The sequence below is a fragment of the Polyodon spathula genome, chromosome 13 (assembly GCF_017654505.1).
Source record: "Polyodon spathula isolate WHYD16114869_AA chromosome 13, ASM1765450v1, whole genome shotgun sequence".
NCBI lineage: Eukaryota > Metazoa > Chordata > Actinopteri > Acipenseriformes > Polyodontidae > Polyodon > Polyodon spathula.
In genome coordinates this window covers 23,837,555-23,862,166 of record NC_054546.1, presented here as the reverse complement: position 1 = coordinate 23,862,166, position 24,612 = coordinate 23,837,555, and the positions used below count along the sequence as shown (strand labels likewise).

The 24,612-nt window shown below is 35.9% G+C and overlaps 1 protein-coding gene across 1 annotated transcript in view; it reads right to left on the bottom strand.

Annotated features, from left to right (window-relative positions):
- pitx3 (paired-like homeodomain 3) overlaps window positions 1–24,612 on the bottom strand; it is a 57,510-nt gene that overhangs the window by 24,261 nt on the left and 8,637 nt on the right. Inside the window, exon 2 of the mRNA XM_041267435.1 lies at window positions 17,479–17,605. Within this exon, the coding sequence (XP_041123369.1) occupies window positions 17,479–17,587 (109 nt within the window). The 5' untranslated portion in view covers window positions 17,588–17,605. The remainder of the gene's footprint in view (window positions 1–17,478; window positions 17,606–24,612) is intronic.

Here is a 24,612-nt window from a genome sequence, read left to right as displayed (position 1 = left end):
CTTCCAGAAGCGAGTGGGGCAGTCCGATCGTCATAGTGTCTAAGAAAGACGGCACCAACCGATATTGCATGGATTTCAGAAAGGTGAACGCTATTGCTAAGTTCGATGCATATCCCATGCCTCGGGTCGACGAACTTTTAGACAGACTGGGAAAAGCGAGGTTTATTTCCACTCTGGACCTGATGAAAGGATACTGGCAAATCCCTTTAACCCGCAGCTCCAGAGAGAAAACCACATTTTCAACACTACAAGGGCTGTTCCACTTTAAAACCATGCCATTTGGGCTACATGGTGTGCCCGCTGCCTTTCAGAGACTGATGGACCAGGTTTTACGCCCACATCATGAATATGCAGCAGCGTATATTGATGATGTGGCGATTTACAGCTCCACCTGGCGAGAGCATTTGGCTAGGGTTGCAGCCGTTCTTCAGTCTCTAAGGGCAGCCCGGCTGACAGCTAACTTGAGAAAATGTGCATTTGCCAAAACAGAGACTCAATATTTGGGATTTTTAATGGAGAATGGAAGGGTGAGACCTGTGGTCACCAAAATCCAGGCTTTGGTTGATGCAGTAATCCCCAAAACCAAGACTCAAGTGAGGTCACTACTGAGCTTAGCTGGTTATTACCACCGCTTCGTCCCCGAGTACGCCACAGTGGTTAACCCGTTAGTTGACCTCACCAAAAAGAGTGCTCCAAATTTAATTAAATGGTCAGCTGACTGTCAGGGGGCATTTGATACTATTAAGCGTAGACTTTGCCAGGCCCCCACTCTTATCACACCAGATTTCACCAAGATATTCATCCTCCACACCAATGCCTTGGATGTAGGTTTGGGTGCAGTCTTGTCACAAAAAGTAGTTGGAGTAGAGCACTCGATATTGTACCTGAGTAAAAAAAATGTTACCTCAGGAATGCAACTACACCGTAGTCAAAATAGAGTGTTTGGCCTTTAAATGGGCTACTCACTCTTTACAATACTACCTGCTGGGACACTCATTTGATCTGGTCACAGACCACGCCCCACGCACGTGGTTAAGCACAATGAAAGACAGTAATGCCCGGATAACTCGGTGGTATCTGGCATTGCAGCCCTTCATGTACCATATGGTACACCGTGCGGGGAAAGACCAAAAATGCAGATTATTTTTCCTGGGAGGGGGGAGTAATGGGAAAGGTAGATTTAGCAGAGTGTTCCTTCGGCTCCACTCTGAGCGGTGGGATATGTGACAGAAATATGTTCTGGTGTGTTCTCACAGTTCTGGTGTTAAATCTTCCTCGACCTGTGAGGGCGCTAAAGAACGAGAGGAGAAGTATCTGGAAGGGCTGGCCTCACAGTTTGTTTCTGGGACCGGGAAGTGGGTCAGCCTGGAAAGAAGCGAGACTCTGTTGTAAGACAGTATTGACTTGAAAGGTAAACGAGGGGCAGCTGCAACCATTTACCTAGATATCATGTGGGATTACATATAGGGGCCAAGGTAACGCTGATCTTTTCCTTCGTTTGGGTTAAACGCTTGGAGAGAGAAGGACTGAGAAAGGAGCTCTCAGAGTGAATTGCGTTCGTGTTTTGTGTTATTGTGTCTGTCCGCTGTCGCCAGGGTCAGCACGATCCAGAGCACCACTACACACCACACAACCTGTGTCTGCACCGAGCACTGGCACGTCTGCACTCACCCAGGACTGGTGACCACGTCTTGTGTTTTGTTCGGGACGGTGCCCTGTTTTCGTTATCCCTGCGCTTTACACGTTGTTGTGTATAGCCGGGGATTTATTATTTTACAGTCACCAGACCTGGATTATAATTAAAGCACCTTTTTCACTGGATACCATTGTCTGCCTGTCACTCCTGCATCGCATCACCGCTACATCTGTTCCCCTTACCAACCACTTTGCCACAGGGGCTAAAACCAATTCCAAAATGTTTTTCCAATATAATGTTCGATACAAATGGCAAAATCATAGATATATTAAATAATTACTTTTCACATGTTTTTACAAAGGAAGATATGGACAACATGCCCCACATGTCAACCTGTTCCTATCCTGTTTTAAATAACTTTAGGCTGAAGCGTTAAAAGGATTTAGGAGCTCTTAAAATAAACAAATCCCCTGGACCCGATGAGATCTTCCCAATAATACTCAAAGAAATGAAAGAAGTTATTTACAAACCACTAACCAAGATCATGGAACAGTCTCTTGACACTGGGGTTGTATCGACACACTGGAGAATTGCAAACGTAATACCGATCCACAAAAAGGGAAACAAAACTGAACTAGGTAACTACAGACCAATAAGCCTGACTTCTATTATGTAAACTTATGGAAACTATAATAAGATCCAAAATAGAAAATGATCTATATGGCAAAAGCATCCTGGGAGAGAGTCAGCATGGTTTTAGGAAAGAAAGGGACATCGTGTCTAACTAAACCGTTTGATTTTTTTGAGGATGCAACATCGACAGTAGATAATTGCAAAGCATTTGATATGGTTTATTTAGATTTCCAGAAAGCACTTGGCAAAGTCCTGCATAAAAGATTAATTCTCAAATGCATGCACATGGATTAGGGAGTGATAACATGTAGAAAACAGAAAGTACTGATTAGAACAGAAACCTCAAAATGGAGCGAGTAAACCAGTGCAGTACCACAGGGTCCTTTACAGGTCCTCTGCTATTACTAATCTACATTAATGATTTAGACTCTGGTACAGTAAGCAAACGTGTTAAATTTGCAGACGTGACAAAAATAAAAGGGGTAGCAAGCACTGTTGCAGCAGCAAAGGTCCTTCAAAATGATCTAGAAAGCATTCAGAACTGGGCAGACACATTTGCAGATGCAAATTACATTTCATAGAGAAAAGTGTAATGTATTGCACGCAGGCAATAAAAATGTGTATTATAAATATCATATGGGAGATACAGAAATTGAAGAAGGATTCTATGAAAAAGATCTAGGAGTTTATGCTGACTCAGAAATGTCTTCAGCTAGACAATGTGGGGAAGCTATAAAAAGGCCAACAAAATGCTTGGATGCATAGTGAAAAATGTTGAATTTAAATCAAGGGAAGTAATGTTAAAACTGTATAATGCATTAGTAAGACCTCATCTTGAATATTGTGTTCAGTTCTGGTCACCTCAGTACAAAAAGGATATTGCTGCTCTAGAAAGAGTGCAAAGAAGAGTGACCAGAATTATTCTGGGTTTAAAAGGCATATCATATGCAGACAGGTTAAAAGAATTGAATCTATTCAGTCTTGAGCAAAGAAGACTATGCAGCGATATGATTCAAGCATTCAAAATTCTAAAAGGTACTGACAATGTTGACCCAAGGGACTTTTTCGAACTGAAAAAAGAAACAAGGACCAGGGGTCACAAATGGAGATTAGATAAAGGGGTATTCAGAACAGAAAATAGGAGGCACTTTTTTACACTGTGAATTGTGGGAGTCTGGAACCAACTTCCCAGTAATGTTGCTGAAGCTGACACCCTGGGATCCTTCAAGAAGCTGCTTGATGAGATTCTGGGATCAATAAGCTACTAACAACCAAAAGAGCAAGATGGGCCAAATGGTCTCCTCTTGTTTGTAAACTTTCTTATGTTCTTATGTAACATGTTTTTTTTTTTTTTTTTTTTTTTTACATATTCTGATTCACCACTTAGCTAAAATACACGGCAGTCAATACAGGCCATTTTTTATGTCACACACACACACACACACACATTTTTAGGGTTATTACCTTTCTGTGGGACTGTGGGACTAATCCTGCAATATTAATGAAAGAATCTTAACTCTACACATGGATGGAAATATGTTGTAGAGTGTCAATGCAGTGTGATTTGTCTATGCTTACACATTGTGATTAATGTGGGTTTTAATCTCATTTTAATATTTTGTTTATCTGTTGCTACACAGCATGCCCCTTTATGGCTCTTATTGACAAATAAAAGCAGTGGTGTGCTTTATTTTCAAAAACTGCTTTTAAACAACCTCCTGATTCTGTATTTCATATTTACAAACCGTGTAAACAATGTTCCTTTTAATTAAAACAAAAATGTTTAAAGTGTTCATGTCTTATTTGCATCCCTTTTTAAAAACACTCAAATAAAAAATATATTTTATAATATTAGGCTACTGTTTTAAATAGGGTATACATTTGACTTAAGTTAAGTTGTTGGTCATATTGTAATTTTAAAGATATATTAATAACCTTCCTTAACATTTTTGTAAAAGCCATGCTGTAAATGTTATATCTGGTAATCTTCTGCTCTCCCTCCAGATTCTCAAAAGACCCCACAGAAAGAGCTCATTTAGTGCAGTGCCTAATCCCGGGGATCAGTCCTTTGTGAAGGGCAGGTTTGGGGCTGTTTTGTTATGGTTTAGCTCGCTGACTGACAGCAGTTTAAATGAACAACACCGTTTACAAAGACTCCATAGCCACCTTTTAAAACCACTAACGACAGGTGGCAACCTGTAAACTGACACTTGCTTAACCTGGCTCTCCCTTAAGGGTGATTCTGCATCATTGAAGAAGTACAAATCATTTTGAATTATGATGATTGTTTGGAAATGTCGGGGGGGGGGGGGGGGGGGGGGGGGATTACAAGGGGAAGATAAAGCAATTGGGAACATCCAGCACTCTAGGTGACCCCCGTACCAGCCTTAGACTGTTTTAATGTTGAAACAGTGACTTTCATTTTAGTAGCCTAATATACATACATCACGTAGCAACTTTAATCTCATCTAAATGGGATAAGCTAAACATTTAACTCATCCTTTAGAAACAGCATAGGTAAACAATAAAGACTGATTTATTGACATTCAGATTACGAAGAATACATTTCATGAGATCAAGCATATATTGGTATAACAATACAGACATGCAATTACCTGCTATAGGCTATAACAATGTACAGTTGCAGACAAAGTACTTGGGCAGTTCAAAAAAGTGAGAAACTTTTTTTTTTTTTTTTTATAGATATACATTATAGAGATTCAGCTTTATAATAAAATAACAAATTATTACATAACATGCATAAAATGAAAATTAACAAATTTTTTGACAAAAATATTTGGGCACCCTACATTAGTATTTTGTGTGCCTACCCATTGCTTCCTTCACAGCCTGCAACTGTTTTTTTGTAACCAGCTCCTGGCATTTTTCCGGAGATATTTTTGCCGCCTTCAACACATACAGCTTTGCGTTCTGCAATCAACTTTGGCTTCCTTTTTGTAACAGCAGCTTTCAAGTCAATCCACAACGTCTTGATATGATTCAAATTTGGGGACTGAGATGGCCAATCCATAACTGTAATCTTTCTTTTTTTTCAGAAATTCCTTTGTAGACTTCACAGAATGCTTAAGGTCATTATCCTGCTGGAATACAAACTTTCGTCCAATAAGCCTTCTAGCACTGCGTAACAAATGAGAGTGCAAAATGTCTTTTGCAGCATTCATTGATTCTTCTACAATACAAAGGCCACAACTGACCATAATATCATCTGATTTGACTGTAATCAGGCATTCCAAATGAGTCTGATTATGCATTGATTACAGTCAAATCGGATGCTGTTCATTACAAAACTAACTAAACCAAACAAACAGGATTTAAATGTAAGTTAACTTTCTTTTTGACAAAACCAATTTTTATACAGTTTTTTTTTATTTATTTTTTTATTATTTTAAATAACTGTTGTGTATCAGATATTTAACACATTATAGTATAATAACCCGGTAATATTTATTTTGGTAACACAAATGTTTTTATTATTATTATTATTATTATTATTATTATTATTATTATTATTTATTATTATTATTATTATTATTATTATCAGGGTATTATTTTATCACCAAATGGTTGTGATAACACTAAGTATTATAATTCAGTAAGTCAGTCATCACGTTTTTATTATTATTATTATTATTATTATTATTATTATTATTATTATTATTTATTATTATTATTATTATTATTATTATTATTATTTATATTTAATATATATATATATATATATATATATATATATATATATATATATATATATATATAATGTGTGTGTGTGTGTGTGTGTGTGTGTGTGTGTGTGATTTCCATAACCTGTTTCAATAATACATTTTAAAAAATGTATTGAAATGCCTCTTTTCAGAACAGAGTTGTATTTGTATTAAATATTGCAAAAATAAGGTTTCCATGTATTGTGTAAAATGTGCTGTTGAAAGCTGTGTGAAATGCTCTAGTTCGTTTGTTTTTTAGAGGTTTGGCGTTGATTTTAACCCATTCATGGTGATGTATACAGTACATGACCTTGCTTTTATAGATCCTCGTATATACTCAATGGTAGCATATTTCAAGAAACTTGTACGATTTTTCACAAATAATTTTATAAGTTTCTTTCACTATTACTTTTCATTGCTGATACTGACATGGTATTACTGTACAAAACATGCGATAACAATCAATGTATTTATTTCGATATATCTGTATTGAAGAACGTAGCTGGAAACAAAAAAGAAGGTAAAAGTCAGGCGTCTACTTCAGTAAGCATTCAACACAACCCAAACCACTTGATTTAAAATGTTTGAATCCTGCAGTTGCAATACCTGGATAGATTTATATTAAGATCAAGTTGTGCTGACGTGTGTAATCGAGTATCAATAAATCCTGACGAATCCATCGTTAGCAGGGACTGCTCATTACAGAAAGGCTGTTCAACCAAACCTTTCCCGAAGTGTTTTTTAATTTGTTTTGTTTTGTGCTTTGAATTTAAACGAAGGAGTACCTTTGTAAAACGATAATATTTTTGATGTACCTGCTTTTTTAGGGGGGCTAACGGAAAACCTGTATGTAACTGTAACATTGTATTTTAATTGCTGTGGGCTATGGTAGTATGGTAGCGTTGAATGAAAGTTGAAATTAAAAATGAATTACGGTATAATGAAATAAATATAGAAAAACGTAAAGTTAACCATAGCAAATAAAAATAGCATCATTATTTTGTATAATTTTAACACAGTCAACATGGTAGTGAGAACAAATGATCTTTTTGAAAAAATCAGGAAACATAAGAATGAAGCTGCATTGCCCGTGGCAATGGCAGAAGACGAGTATAGCACACAGTGTTATTTACAAACCCATACAAATGTTAATAAATCTAGTTTGAACTTCAATTTTCAGATAGGCCTTCATTATTGTAGTGTACTATCCTACTGTTAACGATTTCTCCAAGGATCAGAAAAGTTCGACATCACAACCATTGTTTCTAACGTAGGGCTTTATTTCTGTGTGATTACATTTCAAGATGTTTTCATGTTTGTAGGTGTGGAAGAGTTCCACTAAAGATATCTGGCAACTCCATGCTGGTCTATTTTGCATGTATTTAAATTGTATCAGTATCAGCACCCTGGTAATGCCGTAGGGAACAGTTTTATTGCAAATACTACGAAAGTAGGCTATTTAAAATGAAATAAAATGAATAATAAAAAAATAAAAATAAAACGACCCTCTCATAGTCATTATTATAAAGTGTTAATAAATAAATTCAGTAAAATATAAACAAGCATGATGCAATACAAATTATACATATGTGATCTATGTCTATGTCCTCTATATTGTGTGCTGTTCATGTTTTAAATACACCACACACAATGCTATCAGTTCAGTCTGTTGCGTGTGTTTGTGTGTGTGTTTAAAATAAGACTTTATTTGTGTTTGCTTTACAGTGGTAATGTTTCTCTTTTGTGAATTAGTTTTTAGATTTACAGTTGAAATGTAATGTGAATTATATTATAAATGCACCCAAATAAATACAACTATATATCCGGTTTTATGAACATTTATTTAAATAAGCCTATCATTTTTTTTTTTTTTTCTATTATTATAGTTCATAGTAAATTTAAAATGAATCAAGTTGTTTGTATGTTTTTTTTTTTTTTTTTTTTTTTTTTTTTTTTAAAGTAATGATTAATTTTAAAAAATATGTACACGATAAGCAGGGTGGAAGAGATAAAGCAATATTCAGCCTTACATTTCTACCGACAAAGGAAGAACATGTCAGAGCTACATCCCTGAATAAATTTTGTGTGAATATTTCAGCGGTTTTGTGAAATAAAGAACATAGTTGACAATAAAATAATACAACTTTGTACAGACCTGGTTTAAATAACAGCTTTAGATTATCATTGCTGTTGTGCCAAATGTCTGTTAGCACGACTTCTTCAGAAACAGCACACAATACAGACACCAACCAGAAACAAACAGCCTTTCAGGGTTGTCGCTTCCTATGTGTTTTATAATTGTAATTGGGCTTGTCACTTCCTATGTGTTTTGTAATTGTAATTGGGTTTGTCGCTTCCTATGTGTTTTATAATTAGGCTTCCTAGCCGAAGGCTAAACCAGAAGACAATCGAAACAACATGTATAATACATGAGCTTTACAAGTCACACGAGTAGTTTGTTTAAAAATCGTGATAAAATTGTTTAGAAAAAAAAACAAAAACTGTGATCTCGGGTTGTTACAGAAATGTACTGTACAGTGTGTGTGAAACGCTACTGTATTGTTAGCTGAATCGAAGTCAGTAGAAAAAAATGCACCATTTAAACCAGAAGACAATCAAAAAACTAAAATGTACAAGTCACACGCTGTACAGTTTGTTTAAAAATCGGAATAAAATATTTTTTATGACTGAACTGTGGTAAAACAACAATCACAAATCCAGAATAAATGATTACTTTTCACAAGTTTTTACAAAGGAAGATACTGACAACATGCCCCACATGTCATCCAGTTCCTGTCCAGTTTTAAATAACTTTAGCATAACTGAGGCAGAAGTGTTAAAGGGACTAGGAGCTCTTAAAATAAACAAATCCCCTGGGCCGGATGAGATCCTCCCAGTAGTACTCAAAGAAATGAAAGAAGTAATTTACAAACCGCTAACCAAGATCATGCAGCAGTCTCTTGACACAGGGGTGGTACCGACAGACTGGAAAATTGCAAACGTAATACCGATCCACAAAAAGGGAAACAAAACTGAACCAGGTAACTACAGACCAGTAAGCCTGACTTCTATTATATGCAAACTTATGGAAACTATAATAAGATCCAAAATGGAAAATTACCTATATGGTAACAGGGTACTGGGAGACAGTCAGCATGGTTTTAGGAAAGGGAGATCGTGCCTAACTAACTTGCTTGATTTTTTTGAGGATGCAACATCCATAATGGATAATTGCAAAGCATATGACATGGTTTATTTAGATTTCCAGAAAGCTTTTGACAAAGTCCCGCACAAAAGATTAATTCTCAAACTGAACGCAGTTGGGATTCAAGGAAACACATGTACATGGATTAGGGAGTGGTTAACATGTAGAAAACAGAAAGTACTGATTAGAGGAAAAACCTCAGAATGGAGTGTGGTAACCAACGGTGTACCACAGGGATCAGTATTAGGTCCTCTGCTATTCCTAATCTACATTAATGATTTAGATTCTGGTATAGTAAGCAAACTTGTTAAATTTGCAGACGACACAAAAGTAGGAGGAGTGGCAAACACTGTTGCAGCAGCAAAGGTCATTCAAAATGATCTAGACAAGATTCAGAACTGGGCAGACACATGGCAAATGACATTTAATAGAGAAAAGTGTAAGGTACTGCACGCAGGAAATAAAAATGTACATTATAAATATCATATGGGAGATATTGAAATTGGAGAAGGAATCTATGAAAAAGACCTAGGAGTTTTTTTGACTCAGAAATGTCTTCATCTAGACAATGTGGGGAAACTATAAAAAAGCTAACAAAATGCTCGGATACATTGTGAAAAGTGTTGAATTTAAATCAAGGGAAGTAATGTTAAAACTGTACAATGCACTAGTAAGACCTCATCTTGAATATTGTGTTCAGTTCTGGTCACCTCGCTATAAAAAAGATATTGCTGCTCTAGAAAGAGTGCAAAGAAGAGCGACCAGAATTATTCCGGGCTTAAAAGGCATGTCATATGCAGACAGGCTTGAACAAAGATGACTACACAGTGACCTAATTCAAGCATTCAAAATTCTAAAAGGTATTGACAGTGTCGACCCAAGGGACTTTTTCAGCCTGAAAAAAGAAACAAGGACCAGGGGTCACAAATGGAGTTTAGAAAAAGGGGCATTCAGAACAGAAAACAGGAGACACTTTTTTACACAGAGAATTGTGAGGGTCTGGAATCAACTCCCCAGTAATGTTGTTGAAGCTGACACCCTGGGATCCTTCAAGAAGCTGCTTGATGAGATTTTGGGATCAATAAGCTACTAACAACCAAACGAGCAAAATGGGCCGAATGGCCTCCTGTCATTTGTAAACTTTCTTATGTTCTTATGATGCAACGAACCACTCCTGTAACCCACTTAAGACGCATGACGGTGGGGGTGAGGTGGGCAACTTTGCAAGCGACTCTTTCATTTGACTAATTATTTTAGATAAAGAAAAGTCTAGACAGAACTCTTTAGAATCGCTTGCTCTATGACATACTATTGTAGCGGTGAAGATCGCACGGTTATTCACAGAGAATCCTCCCAAAACGCGGACATTTTAGTATATTTTGTTTACTTAAAATACTCTCGTGGACATGAGGGCATGTACAGAATGGTACACATACTGACCCACGCAGTGTAAGTAGGGCTGCAACTTTTGACACAGACCAAACCCGGACATATTTCTCAGTCAGCCTAGTTCTGTCAAAACTGCAGTTGTTATACAGTTTAACACAATACTACTAGATCTTGGTACAAATCAATAATCATGCAGTACACACAGAATTGTGCTCTTGATTTTTCTAGCAATTTATTTCAAAACATTTACCTCAACATTCTACATGGTTTACTCTGAATTCCATGCGTGGTTAGACCCTGTTCAGGCTTCGGGTTCAGTATCCCAGTGGCGCAGTAAACAGCAAATAAGAAAAAAATCCTTAATAATTTAAACGCAGTGTGTGTACCTTAAAAATGGTCCTGCTTTGTCAACTGTTTATTTTTAACTAGCCTACATGTTAAACCATCAAGATATCGTTTTTTTATGCTTATTTCAGTGGGTGTTCGTTGTGTAGATGTCAGTAGATCTAACTTACTGTATTTAATACTACCTCTTAAAATGTATTAGCGAAAATAATATAATTTGACATCTGGTAGCCAACGTGTAGTTGCTAATCGTGCTGTCTGTTCAGTTTTCATTGTGTTCATAAAGTTTAATGTCACCATCCATTTGTTTCATTTTTACGATTTGTTATTAAAACCATAGCTCCTTGTGCCGCTGATTGCAAACTTTTAGATTTTTGTTTTGTTTCATATAGCACACTGACAGCGTTCATTGGATGTGTACAAAAACGGACATTTACTATTTTCTAAAGTTCACCACAAGGGGGTGACCTATAACCATGAAAACTGGTCATTCCTGATAAAAATGATATTGCCTTATACTGCTTAATATGAATACATCTAATAGTAAATCATATAATGGTAATACAAATATATACACTGGCTCTCAAAAGTATTCACCCCCCCTTGGACTTTTCCACATTTTATTGTGTTACTACATGGATTCAAAATGGATTTAAGTTTTTACCACTGATCAACACAAAAAAGTCCATAATGTCAAAGTGAAAAATAAAATCTGCAAATTGTTCTAAATTAATTACAAATACAAAACAGAAAATAATTGATTGCATAAGTATTCACCCCCTTGAGTCAATATTTCGTAGAGGCACCTTTAGCAGCAATTACAGCCATGAGTCTAGTCTCTACCAGCTTTGCACATCTGGACACTGCAATTTTTGCCCATTCTTCTTTACAAAGTTATTCAAGCTCCGACAAGTTGGATGGGGACCTTTTTTGAACAGCAATTTTCAACTCTTTCCACATATTCTCAATTGGACTGAGGTCCAGGCTTTGACTGGGCCACTCCAGGACATTGACCTTTTTGTTTTTAAGCCACTCCAGTGTGGCTTTGGCTGTATGTTTAGGGTCATTGTCCTGCTGGAAGATGAATCTTCTCCCAAGTCCCGAGTCTCTTGCAGACTTCAGCAGGTTTTCCTCCAGAATTTCTCTGTACTTTTCTGCATCCATTTTACCCTCAGAAGCTTTCCAGGCCCTGACGCAGAAAAGCATCCCCATAGCATGATGCTGCCATCACCATGCTTCACTGCAGGAATGGTGTTCTCAGGATGATGTGCGGTGTTAGGCTTGTGCCAAAAATAGCGCTTAGCATTAAGGCCAAAAAGCTCTATTTTGGTCTCATCAGACCATAGAATCTTCTTCAACCTGGTCTCATAGTCTCCCACATGCCTTCTGGCAAACTCTAGCCGAGATTTGATGTGAGTTTTTTTCAACAATGGCTTTCTTTTTGCCACTCTCCCATAAAGGCCAGTTTTGTGAAGCACCCGGGCTATTGTTGCCTTATGCACAGAGTCTCCCAGCTCAGCAGTGGAAGACTGTAACTCCTTTAGAGTTGCCATAGGCCTCTTGGTGGCCTCCCTGACTAGTGCCTTCTCGCCCATATACTCAGTTTTTGAGGACGGCCTGTTCTAGGCAGATTTACAGTTATGCCATATTCTCTCCATTTCTTAATAATGGGGACTTTACTGTGCTCCGGGGGATATTCAATGCCTTGGAAATGTTTTTATATCCTACCCCTGATTGGTGTTTTTGAAGAACCTTATTCCGGATTTGCTTTGAATGTTCCTTTGTCTTCATGATGTAGTTTTTGTTAGGAAATGTACTAAGCAACTGTGGGACCTCCCAGAGACAGGTATATTTAACCTGAAATCATGTGAAACACCTTAATTGCACACAGGTGGACTCCATTCAACTAATTATGTGACTTATAAAGACAATTGGTTGCACCAGAGCTTATTTAGATGTGTCATAGCAAAGGGGGTGAATACTTATACAATCAATTATTTTCTGTTTTATATTTGTAATTAATTTTGAACAATTTGTAGATTTTATTTTTCACTTTGACATTATGGACTTTTTTGTGTTGATCAGTGGCAAAGTCTCCTAATTAAATCCATTTTGATTCCATGTTGTAACACAATAAAATGTGGAAAAGTCCAAGGGGGTTGAATACTTCTGAGAGCCTCTGTATAGTGTGCCCACTTTATTTTTTAAGAGTGTAACATTAATCTTTTTACATATTATTATTTGCCATTTTTTCATAACATTACTTTGAACCAAAGGGACGATGCAAAGGTCACAAGTGACCTGCTAATTGTAATGCAAATAACCACTAAAACTACTGCTGCCACTTTGTTAGCGGAGACGAACAACATTTTATCATTATACAATGAAGCCGTGAGCAGCCTTGTCAGCGCTATATTAAATAAGTAAATCAATTATTTAAACAAACATAATATACTAAATCTTTGAAAAGTGATGTATAATTTAACAATAAAGTTAATGTTAATCTATTACATTAAACTGACTGTTGATAATCCACACAAATGTAAATATAGCACGTCGAAAATGTGTGCTATGCTGCAAGGTTTGGAGAAGGCGTTTCTTTAAAAGCTGCGTGTGACGTCAAACAGAAAGCAGCCAAGAGCAGCCAGCTCAGCAAGCACTGGGTAACAGAACGCAGCAATTGAAATGTGTATTCTGTGTCGTTGACCATTTCCTTCAAAACCATTATCAAAATACAATATCAGTTCACAAAAATATCTTCCTCAGACAACACAGTGATGTTTTGTCCAAATGTTTGCACTGTCTGTAACACAATCACAGCTACATATAAATTCTTCGAACTTCTGAGTTTGAAGGACTCAGGGAACTAATGCCAGCAATTCAAGGAAGCTGATTGCTTAAATGCATTTCATTATAAAAGCTAGTTATATTATTATTTGCATGCAAATAACATTTTAATTTGCTGCTAACCAATGCTTCCAATATTTTTGCCAAAGTTGACACAGTCATCTGTGTCCAAAATGATTTGTGATGATAACGTTTGATTTGTAACAACCAATGCGCTTAAATTTCACAACAACTGCTTGGAAGCCTTTATTGTTGCTAGCAACTCTAGTTGTAATTGGGCTTCTCGCTTCCTATGTGTTTTATAATTGTAATTGGGCTTGTTGCTTCCTATGTGTTTTATAATTGTAATTGGGCTTGTCACTTCCTATTTGTTTTATTGTAATTACATGTCTGGAATTAGCCCTAAACTGATTTGGAGTAATAAGAATCCATGTTTAAATGTATAATGCACTGAATAAAATGGGTTATGGAGAAAATTATCCGTGTTTCAAACTGAGGTGACCCATTCCTAACACTTTGTCAGTGAACAAAGGAATAAAAAAGTAAAATGTCTATATCTTTCCTATAAGTAAATTGCAGGCGAACTGCATCCTCCATAGTAAAGGTGTTATATGGGCAATCTGCACAAAGTGGGAAATTGAGACCGATCATTTAAATAGTGTGTCATAACAGACACAAGTTCTCTTACTATGTACGCAGCTCACTAAGGTTTAATTAAAAGGCTTGCCACGTTTTGACTGATGCTGTCAGCAAGGCAAGGCTTGCAAGTATTTTTGTCATAATAAGTGGTTGACAATGGAAATCCTGCATTAGAATGGTTATGCTATAAAGTACAAATGTGATAGCTGGTTGTTTTCAATGAAAGCTATTCACAGGCATTGCTACACCTGTGTATGCGCTATAAAACATTGATGGATGCATGCAACAGCTATGACACATTTCCATTTATTAACAGCGTAGAGTTGGCAAATTGCACTTTTCCTGTTTAGGGGTTTCACTGAAAATAATAAGGATTACTGACTACTAATTACCGTGATTAAGATTCCAAGAACTGAAAACAACATGGCTCACATACCAGCAAACTGTAAGTTTGTTAATTAAAACAAGCATCTTTGTAACATTTCTGAGTCATACTCTTATCTTTATTTACTATTAACAAATATACAGAGATTAAGTTGTCATTGTTTACATGAGTTGTAATTATTACATTTAAAAAAATAAAAAAACTCATTATTAAAAGTTCAAGGAGAACAACAAAGGACTACCAACATAGTGCCTTCAATATTATGTTTCCCATAACAGCAGTGACTGACAACAATAGTCTCCTCCGTCTATTAATCAAGCTTAGGAGTTAGTTGGTCTCCCACAGCAGCAGTGATTACTGCATTACAGGCTGAATTTCTTCCTAAATAGCCCATCAAAGCCTTGGAAACTAGGCCTGGCTTCCAAAGCCAGATACTCAGAGCTCTTGAGTTACCGAGTGCTTGTTAGAAAGAAAATTTACAGCCGGGAAATGCCTCGGCAGATACTGTAATTGGCAGATGCTGTAGTTAACTGTAGCAGAGACAGAGACAGAGAGACAAACAGACCGAGAGAGAGAGAGAGCGAGAGAGAGAGAGAGTTGTGAAGATCGACCCAATATAAACTCCTGTATTGGTTCCTAATTGGAAAGGGTTAGAGTAATCATGCCTACATACTGAACTCCACAGGGTTCTGTATAATTAGTTCAATATAATGGGCTTGCATTAATAGTTCCATAATCCAATGTGTATTTGGACCCCTACTTAAAGGTTACTAATATGAAGGTTTGAATTTGGATCCACTAACTATGCTGCTTTGAGAACATAATGTATAGAACCCTGTTATTTGGTACAAAGGGTTCTATTTAGAAGTTTAAAAGATTTCCAGAGGAAGCCTGAAGGAACCTGATGGTTCTATCTAGAAGGTCCAGGCACACTATTTTAGGAGTATAGCATACCGTACACTAGTCATCAAATAGACATGCTCTTACCCGTGGAAAAACTGTATCCGATTTCCAACCTGTTGTAAGGCAGATGTCACCTTGGTCTTTAGGGATTTTCCCAAGGAACTGCACTGCCCTGGTGAGTACACACTCAAAAGCTGTGCTCAGTTTTGGTCTCCACATTTCAAGAAGGGCATTGTGCCTTTGGACAGAGATCAGAGAAGAACAACTGGACTAATCCCATGTAAAGGTTATGAGCTGTGATGATAGGTTGAGGGAATTGAACTTACTTAGTCTAGAAAGTGAAAAGGCTATGGAGACTTGATCTAAGTTTTTAAAATCCTATACGGGGGCAACAAATTCAAACCACAGAAGCCAGGACCTGTGCAGGGGGTACGTTTTCACACACAGAGTGTGAATCTCAGAATCAACTCGTACACAACATATATGCAGTGTCAGGGTCTTCAAAGTGAAATGCACATATAGGTGTTCCAACTACATATCCTTTCTCATTAAATCTGAACTATAGCTGTATGTTTTTATGTAACTGTTGCTTTATTCAAGTCCATGACATCATTTGAAAGGTGGTAAATTTGTATTTGAAATAGCCTAATGGATTGAATGCAGTTGATGAATGTGTTTAGCTGATAAAATCCTGATTTGTTACACTACAGGGCTCAAAAAAGATGTAACTACAAAGCTGTAACTCCTGATTTAGGAATTAAAGTAAATTAAATGATTACATTTTGATATTCATAACTATTCTAGACTGTTCTTGACTTATTTAACTACATTGTTAAGAAGATTTCATGAACATCTCATTACATTTTATCCATTTAAAAAAACGTATTAAAAACCCTTATTTTAAATAAGTTTAAGCACTGTGAATAGGGGCCCTGGTAGGATGAAGGTGGCCAATGTGGTCAGAATGTGTAAAAGAATAGTAAGAGTGAAAAAAAAAGTTCATTCCTTCCTCAAGCTACTGTAATGCATACAGAATCAGAAGAATCCTGGTTTACAATGTAAACCTATAGAAGTCTTTTCATAATATTTGGTTTCCGCTGAGTCTGCCCCAGAGCCCCATGTTAGCCAGGTCCTTGTGAAACATCAGGAATATGAAAGCACATGCCAGCCAAGCGCTGCTACTACTTCTCTTCTGAAGCCTGAGAGCTCTGCTGGGAAACTTTCACAGAACAGGGAGATGCATCTTTTATAAATTACAGAATACATGTCAGGGATGACTTTTGCATAACAAAATAGTGAGCCCTATAGCCCCTGTGAATCGTGGTCATGTCATGTTATCTAGTAGAAGATGTAAGACAAGGTGTTCCTCACATTTGTGAACTCCTCTCAGATTCCTGGCTTTTTGTAGCTGACCTTCCCAGGCTGCAAACTGGTTCATTGTCCATTTAGCATTTGAGTTAGGCTGGGCTGTATTCTGGAGGTTAACAGCATTAACAAACACAATGCTGTGCGGTATTAATCCACAATAATGAGAAAAAAAAAAAAACACAAGGGAGCGCATGTACACAGAACAGGCGTGACGATGCAAAAAGGTTTTTATACGAAAACAACACGAGCAATACAAATGTTTAAAAAGTTAACAGCAAGGCAAGAGTAACAAACAAAAAAAAATTAAACATCATTATTGGATTGCATGTACTGGATAAAGCAATGTTGACCTGACAGTTGTGTCTGAGTTGTACTTAATCGGTTAGATAAGAGATTGTTGACTGACCGCTGTTTTCCTGCCCCTTGCATCCCGGGTCGTGTTGAGGGGTCCCGGAGTCTGAGAGGGAAAGAGCCGGGCTGCGAGCCTCGCTGTCAGTCAGCAGGTTAAAATCCATTACCACAGAGAGCAGAGTCTGCAGACAACAATAAAGCAAGGGTCATGAGGATGGGCTCGTTTCTATATTGAGATCTTCAGTTCCAATGCGATAGGTCTTTCGACCAGTTATCACCTGCAATCTCGATCAGTTATCACCTGTTTCTATATTCGAGTCGAATCATAGCTGTTTCAATCATATGTTTCAATATTACAGGTAGTGTTAGCAACGTTATATAGAAACTCTACTTCTATATTCTGCTCCCGACGCCATACTAGTCTGATACGACATCGTATTGGTATATACTAGAAACGAGCCCCTGAACTGAGAACAGTAAGCATGCAGACAATACATTCTGTTAATACAGGTTCAATGACTACCTCGTTAAATATATGCATAAAACACCTTATGTATTTATGTTATTAAGCAATACTGCGTGTGATCAGCGACTTCACAGTTTGAACCATATTCATTAAGCATTTACCACTGTGCTCATTTAGCACCATTTTTCCCCTAAAAAGAAAACAAAAAGCTGATGATAAAAATCTTCAAATAAATAACTCAGGTGGTCAATGTGAAGAGTCCCTTGGTTTCTTGCTAGTCCTATTACATTAGCAGTTGGGTTTTCGTTTTATAAATAAAAATTATATTAAGTTATATTATATATTATAATATTATATTAATTAAGTTTAGCACGGTGGTAAACTCTTAATGAATATCGAAAGACAGAATATTGTTATACATGTAATACCACAGTATAAATATGCAGATCTAAAAAAAGCAGTTAAAACGATCACATATACATTCTCTATATAAATATACAATACACTCATGTTCCACAACGTGTCTCACGGTGCGGTTTTCTATTTTTGGATTTCAGAGTAAAAGGTTTTAGATTTATTGGCGACACTAGATAGAAATAGCAGCCCCATGCGGGTGTGGGTGCGTAATGGAGACTAAAATAACAGGTCATGTATTTATACAGAGGCAGTTAACACCGTTCAGAGAGAGAAACAATCAGACGTTCAAAGCTCCCGAGATTTATGGTGACGTTGTTTATAAAGACCGGAGAGGACTTCTGTCTGGTTAGAGCACCACTTAGCCTATTCTCTGATATGCTAACCCGGGTGTTGGATTTCAAAAGGTTATATAATAATAATAATAATAATAATAATAATAATAATAATAATAATAATAATAATAATAATAATAATAATAATATATAATAATAATAATAATTATTATTATTATTATTATTATTATTATTATTAGTAGTAGTAGTAGTAGTAGTAGAAGCAGCAGTTTGTTTATTACACTCCTGGAAATGGAGTAAGGCATTATTTAGTTGGATGAGTGATAGATTTGTATATAGTGCCTTTTTACGATACGATCTGTATGACATTATGGCTTCCTCTTTTTGACGCCCCAGAAACATAATATAATCACATATAAGATGGTTGATGTTTTCTTCATAAACAAATAAAATACGTTTTTCAAACATCATATAATCTAACCCGAATCCCGGCACAGTTGCTATGCGATGTAATTGCTCTCGTTCAGTCTCAAGGCATCCGAAGCATTCATTTATTTATATATATATTCTATGATTATATATATATATATATATATATATATATATATATATATATATATATATATATATATATATATATATATATATATATTTTTTAAACACCAACACAGTATTCGATGTGCGGTTCATATCGGCAGTTATAATTAAAATGTTACATTGCTTACTTAATATGAATATATATATATATATATCGATATAATATATATATATATTTATATATATATATATATATATATATATATATATGGAAAGAAATGATTAAGCAATGTTATACACGAAAATCAATGGATTTATTTTTCTAACATATTTTTGTATATGTTATGTTATATGTTTTTGTATACGTATGCAAATGTTGGTATTACTTTGGCAAATTAAAGGTTATTTTTGTGCATGAAAAGGGTCAAAACATACCTGCGTACAGTTACTGGGGTTGAGACATTTAGCGATCTTTGGATATTATTGCGAGCCAACCCAACAAAGCAAAAACATACAGGCTGGTTTTGACACATTTGCCAAGATGAAAGCGAAATGCTGCCCCCTTTTATCTTCGTGATGCTCTGTGTAAACATGTTATTTAAAACGTTGCTACATGTTCCTACTTGCAGCATTCACATGGATGTGGTGCTTATTTTGCAGTTTATGTTCATTGGTTTATATTTGATACAAAGTGTCATTGTTTTGTGGAAAGCAGGTGAAATGTATCAAACTTAATTAGTTCACTAGGTAGCAAACATGTACAAATCTGGTGAGATCAGTGTTTCTGCCGGGGCTCAGCCCCAGAACCTCTGGGCGTGCAGTCATATTACCGGTACCTCTAGTTAAAAATCTCATAAAATGCTTTCTTTTTAAATTCTCAGCACAGTTTTATCAAGTCTACAAGTTTTTGCGTGCGCGCTAAAGAGAGACAGTCCGCTGCCATTTTTGTAGCCTCAATTACTTTACGATTTCAGCTTGAGTGCCAAGATGACACTGGCTGCAACTCTGTTGTCGTTTTTTACACACAAATAAGCTTACTTGATATGAAAAACTTCATAAACGATACAAACAACTTTGTACACTACTTGGTATGATTAAATGAGTAGTACACAACACAATATGACAGCTGAACATTAATTAATTTCAACAAAAACAATGAAAAAAGGATATATTGTAGCCTTCTTCAATAGGAACACCAGCCTGATATATTAAACCAAAATAATAACGATCTGGTTCTCTCTTGCCTTTTCAGTGAATATTATGTAAGTAATAGAGAATAAAAACACAGTAAGATAACAACTACCTAGTTTAATTAATTGTTTTTGTAACCTACCAGCGGCTTCTGTTGATACACATCGCTGATAACAATGCAGACCGTGGGTCAAAGCAGTGTTTGTGTTGGGGTGCCTATTTATTTATGTTTTTTTTAATAAAAAATAAACTGGTTTATTAAATGGTTTAATTTTTTTAAACCAGTTGAAAGAAAAACCATAACAAAACATGTATACAGGCTTTTTTGTTAATTTATTTATTAGCCTATTTGCCTTGCGGTTGCATTTAATTATTTTTTCTGCACGTACTACTACTTTGCATATGATGCAGAATATGTGAATGTAAACATCTAACCCTAGTACGCACAATATTCTTTGATTTTGAATATGCGGTTATTAAGAACAGTGTTATTGTCACTGCCTGCGTCCCGGCACCTCTTTCTTTACAAATTAAGAACTGGGTGAGATGCATTCGGATGGACGCTCTAAATAGTTAAACTGCATTCTTACCCCTGGTTCTTTGTAAAACCCATTTAATACACGTCATTTTTTTAATGATCTGAAATAAGAGTAGTCTAATGTCCCAGTAGCTACTGTAAAATGATGTTTAAAATATGTTGTGCCGCTAGGCCTATTTGTTAATAAGGATTTATTATCGGACTTAAACGCAAGCGAGTATAGTCAGTGTTTGATATTACAGGTACCGGTAGGCTACATCAATCACAAAAACACATGTGCCTGTTAATTCTTGTAACTCTAATTACATTTATTTCTTAATCGTGTGAAAATGTATTAGAACATATTACAAATGTATATACTGTTCTATGAAGCTACCAACATTTTGCGGCTTTCCAGTTTACGGATTCTCTTACCCAGCAAAAAACCACACAAATATAAAGACGTAACGCGTCGAAGTCTTACCGTTTGGATGGAAGTGAAGTTACAATTTCTACGAACTAGACCAACTTTTCTGAAATGAAAGTGTCTGGAACCGCACAAACACTCACTGTAGAGCAAAGTGTTGCAATGCATTCATTGAAGCATCTCGCCTGTGCAGACGAACGTATTTAAAAGCATATAGAATCACTGTGTTCTTTTGGTTAGGGTATATGCTAGATTGCTTTTGCATTTTAGATTAATAGTAGGTATCTGAATAGCATAACAAGGTGAATAACAAATGTCAGTATATGTTTCGACTTTATTTATTTATTTATTTGTTTATTTATTTATGTTTTTTTGTGAGTTTTTTTGAAGGGCGTTGAAGTGCGAGAAGTGATTTTAAAAAACACTGCAGGTCTTGATGCCTTTTTCTTAATTAATTCTATTATATGATAGACTAACAGTTGTTTTAAATGTAATAAAAAGCAATTTATTGAATGTGTGTTTTCCTATATTATATTTTGTGCGAAAAAGAACAGTCAAACAGTATCTGACGATTAAACTATAGCCTGGAAACATTCCGATATTTAAATAATAAATAATAAACTGATAAATGTATATATAGCTACTAACAATTCTTATCGCAGCTAAATAGCTTTGTATGAAAGATTGTTTATTCAAAATGTACAAACTGTAAAATATGTCTGTCACTCAACAACGCAGAGTTCGTGAAAACAATTTAGTAGCATTCAACCGTGCATAAACCTGTCTAACCCGGCAGAAACTGTGCTGGGTGACAGCGTACTGGTTAGAGGTAGCTATTGTGAAATCTATTTCTGGAAAAAAAAAAAAAACTACAAATGACAAACTGTTTGAACACTTCGAAACGCTCTGTCGCAGTAGCGATGCTGTCGAGGTCCACCCTGTTTTCACTTTAATTTGACTCAGCATTATGTACACAATTCATTTATTGCACGTGGCATGTGTGTATGTATGCAATGTATCGATTATAAACTTAGAAAAGAGAAATCACGTGACTTGATGCCAGCCTGCAGAGTGAGGTTTACATTGTTTGTTTGTTTTTTTAGACAAACAAGACTAGGATGCTATAACCTACAGAGTTTGGATTGTAGAGGGTTAGGGTTATTATTTTCATTTGGGTGTATTTTCTTAAATTAGTTGTGTCGTTTACACTTGTATAGGCTATAGCTGGGTTTGGTGTATTGATGATATAATGTGCTAAAGAGTGAAATTGTCAATAGCGTAATTTGTAATGTACACGAATTGTAGAACAAACGCACACATTCCAGCACAAGTCTGCCCATTCAAATGGGAACAGAATAACTGTGTGCAGGGTGTATGAGTGTTTTGTCCGTAGTTTATATGGGACATCTTGAAAACTGGTTGACCAGTCAAGTGGTAATAATGTAGGCAGAGGCGTCATTTCTGAAAAAAAAAAATGGGACGGGGGGGGGGGGGGGGTCAGCATTGAACATTCTCTGTCCCAAAGCATCATGAATGAATAAAAAAAAAAAAAAAAAACAGACAGTTGTGACAGTTTACAACGAGATAGCGCGCTGCATTTTGTCAACATCGTTCTTATTTTAAAAATAAATTATACAAAATGTGCAATGCAAGTATTTTTAATGCACAGCACTGGCTTATAACAAACACGAAAATATCGTTCCACTAAGTCTTTGTATCGTAATAAAGTGTGTAATGTTACAGTCGTTTTTTTTTTTTCACTAAAACTTTGAATTGCACTGCTGGTTTCCGGTATACTACTGCTACCTACAGGAAAGCTAACATGTGGATGTCATGGTTACAAACGGCATTTCGTTCATATGCGAAATGCCGTTTGTAAGAATGCGACATTACACAAGAAAGATCAGTTAATTAGAGGTGCATTGCTCCTCAACGAATTGTCAATCATTATCGAACCCTATACGTAGCAGATAAGTGCTGATGAAGAGAGCATTTGCCAAGTATTTGTTTAATAATTACCGATAACATATTGAGGACTAATGCAATCAAACTCCAGGGTCCTATGTATTCCTTGGTTCTATTTTGTATTGCGATTATTGTTTTGGACCACGTACTGTAGCTATACAGTTCGTTAACATTTCTGTTACAAATATTCAAAACAACCGGTCTCAGGACCCGTGCACATCCTGCTCTTTATACCGGTTTAACGTCCATTGTTTCCTACTTCGTCAAATTTGCTACCGGTAGCAACATATGACATGTATAAGCGTCAAATTTACTACCTTGTCAAAATCTGTTACCTGTACCAAATTGTAATCTGTTGCTACACGTTTTTTTTTTTTTTTGTTTGTTTGTTTGTTTGTTTTTTTGTTTTTTTGTTTTTTGTCAAGTTAAAATCTAACAATTCATCTTGGTAGTTAGGGGAAACCGGGGTTGGTTGTCACACTTTTTACTCTTTATTATTATTTTTATTTTTATTTCAGCATAACTTTATTCCAAATATGATATTTAGACGGTTGAAAACGCGCGGGTCATCTGTGACTACCTGCCTCGTACTGGGGTTGATTGTCACACGATATGGGGTTGGTTGTCACAACGTATATTCTTGATTTTACAGTAGATAATAATGCAACATTTTTAGTTTTTTTTTTTTTTTTTTTTTTTTTTTTTTTTTTTTTAATAACATAAAGTTTCTACTGTGAACAATGACAGAAAAAGTTGTATTTTTACTTTTTATGTGAACATAACATAACAGACCTATATATATTTGAAATGTCGACCCATGTTACAAAATAATACCACTGCCTCCACAGAACCAGAGGACAAACAGTAAATAATTTAAATAAGCATTATATGGTGACATATCCCATATTTTGGTGTAGAAAAGTAGAAAGGAAAAATATAAGACTTCTTCCTATATGATTTACATGTGACAACCAACCCCCAAAACCAGCCAGACTTTACATGATAATTTAATTCTCTCAGTAATACTGGGAGAACCAACTGGTTTTGTTTTTACACCAAAAGATAACAATTATCTGGTTCTATTTAACATGGCCACCAATTCAAACAAACTCCAATTCTACTAAGAGTTACAACATAAATAACAAGATATGCATTTTTTACTTTGGGTATGAAAAAAAAGAAATATGTGCTAACCTTTATGTTAGATGTAATTGACCTCAAATTACAAGATGGTTGCCTTCCAGACAATAGAACACATATTTCAGTGTTAGTATCACCGGCCTGCGCCATCTAGTTTCATAGCTATGAGCACTGTAACAACCAACCCCGGTCTCCCCTATATAGAAAGTATGAGAAGATTCTGAACAATATATAGC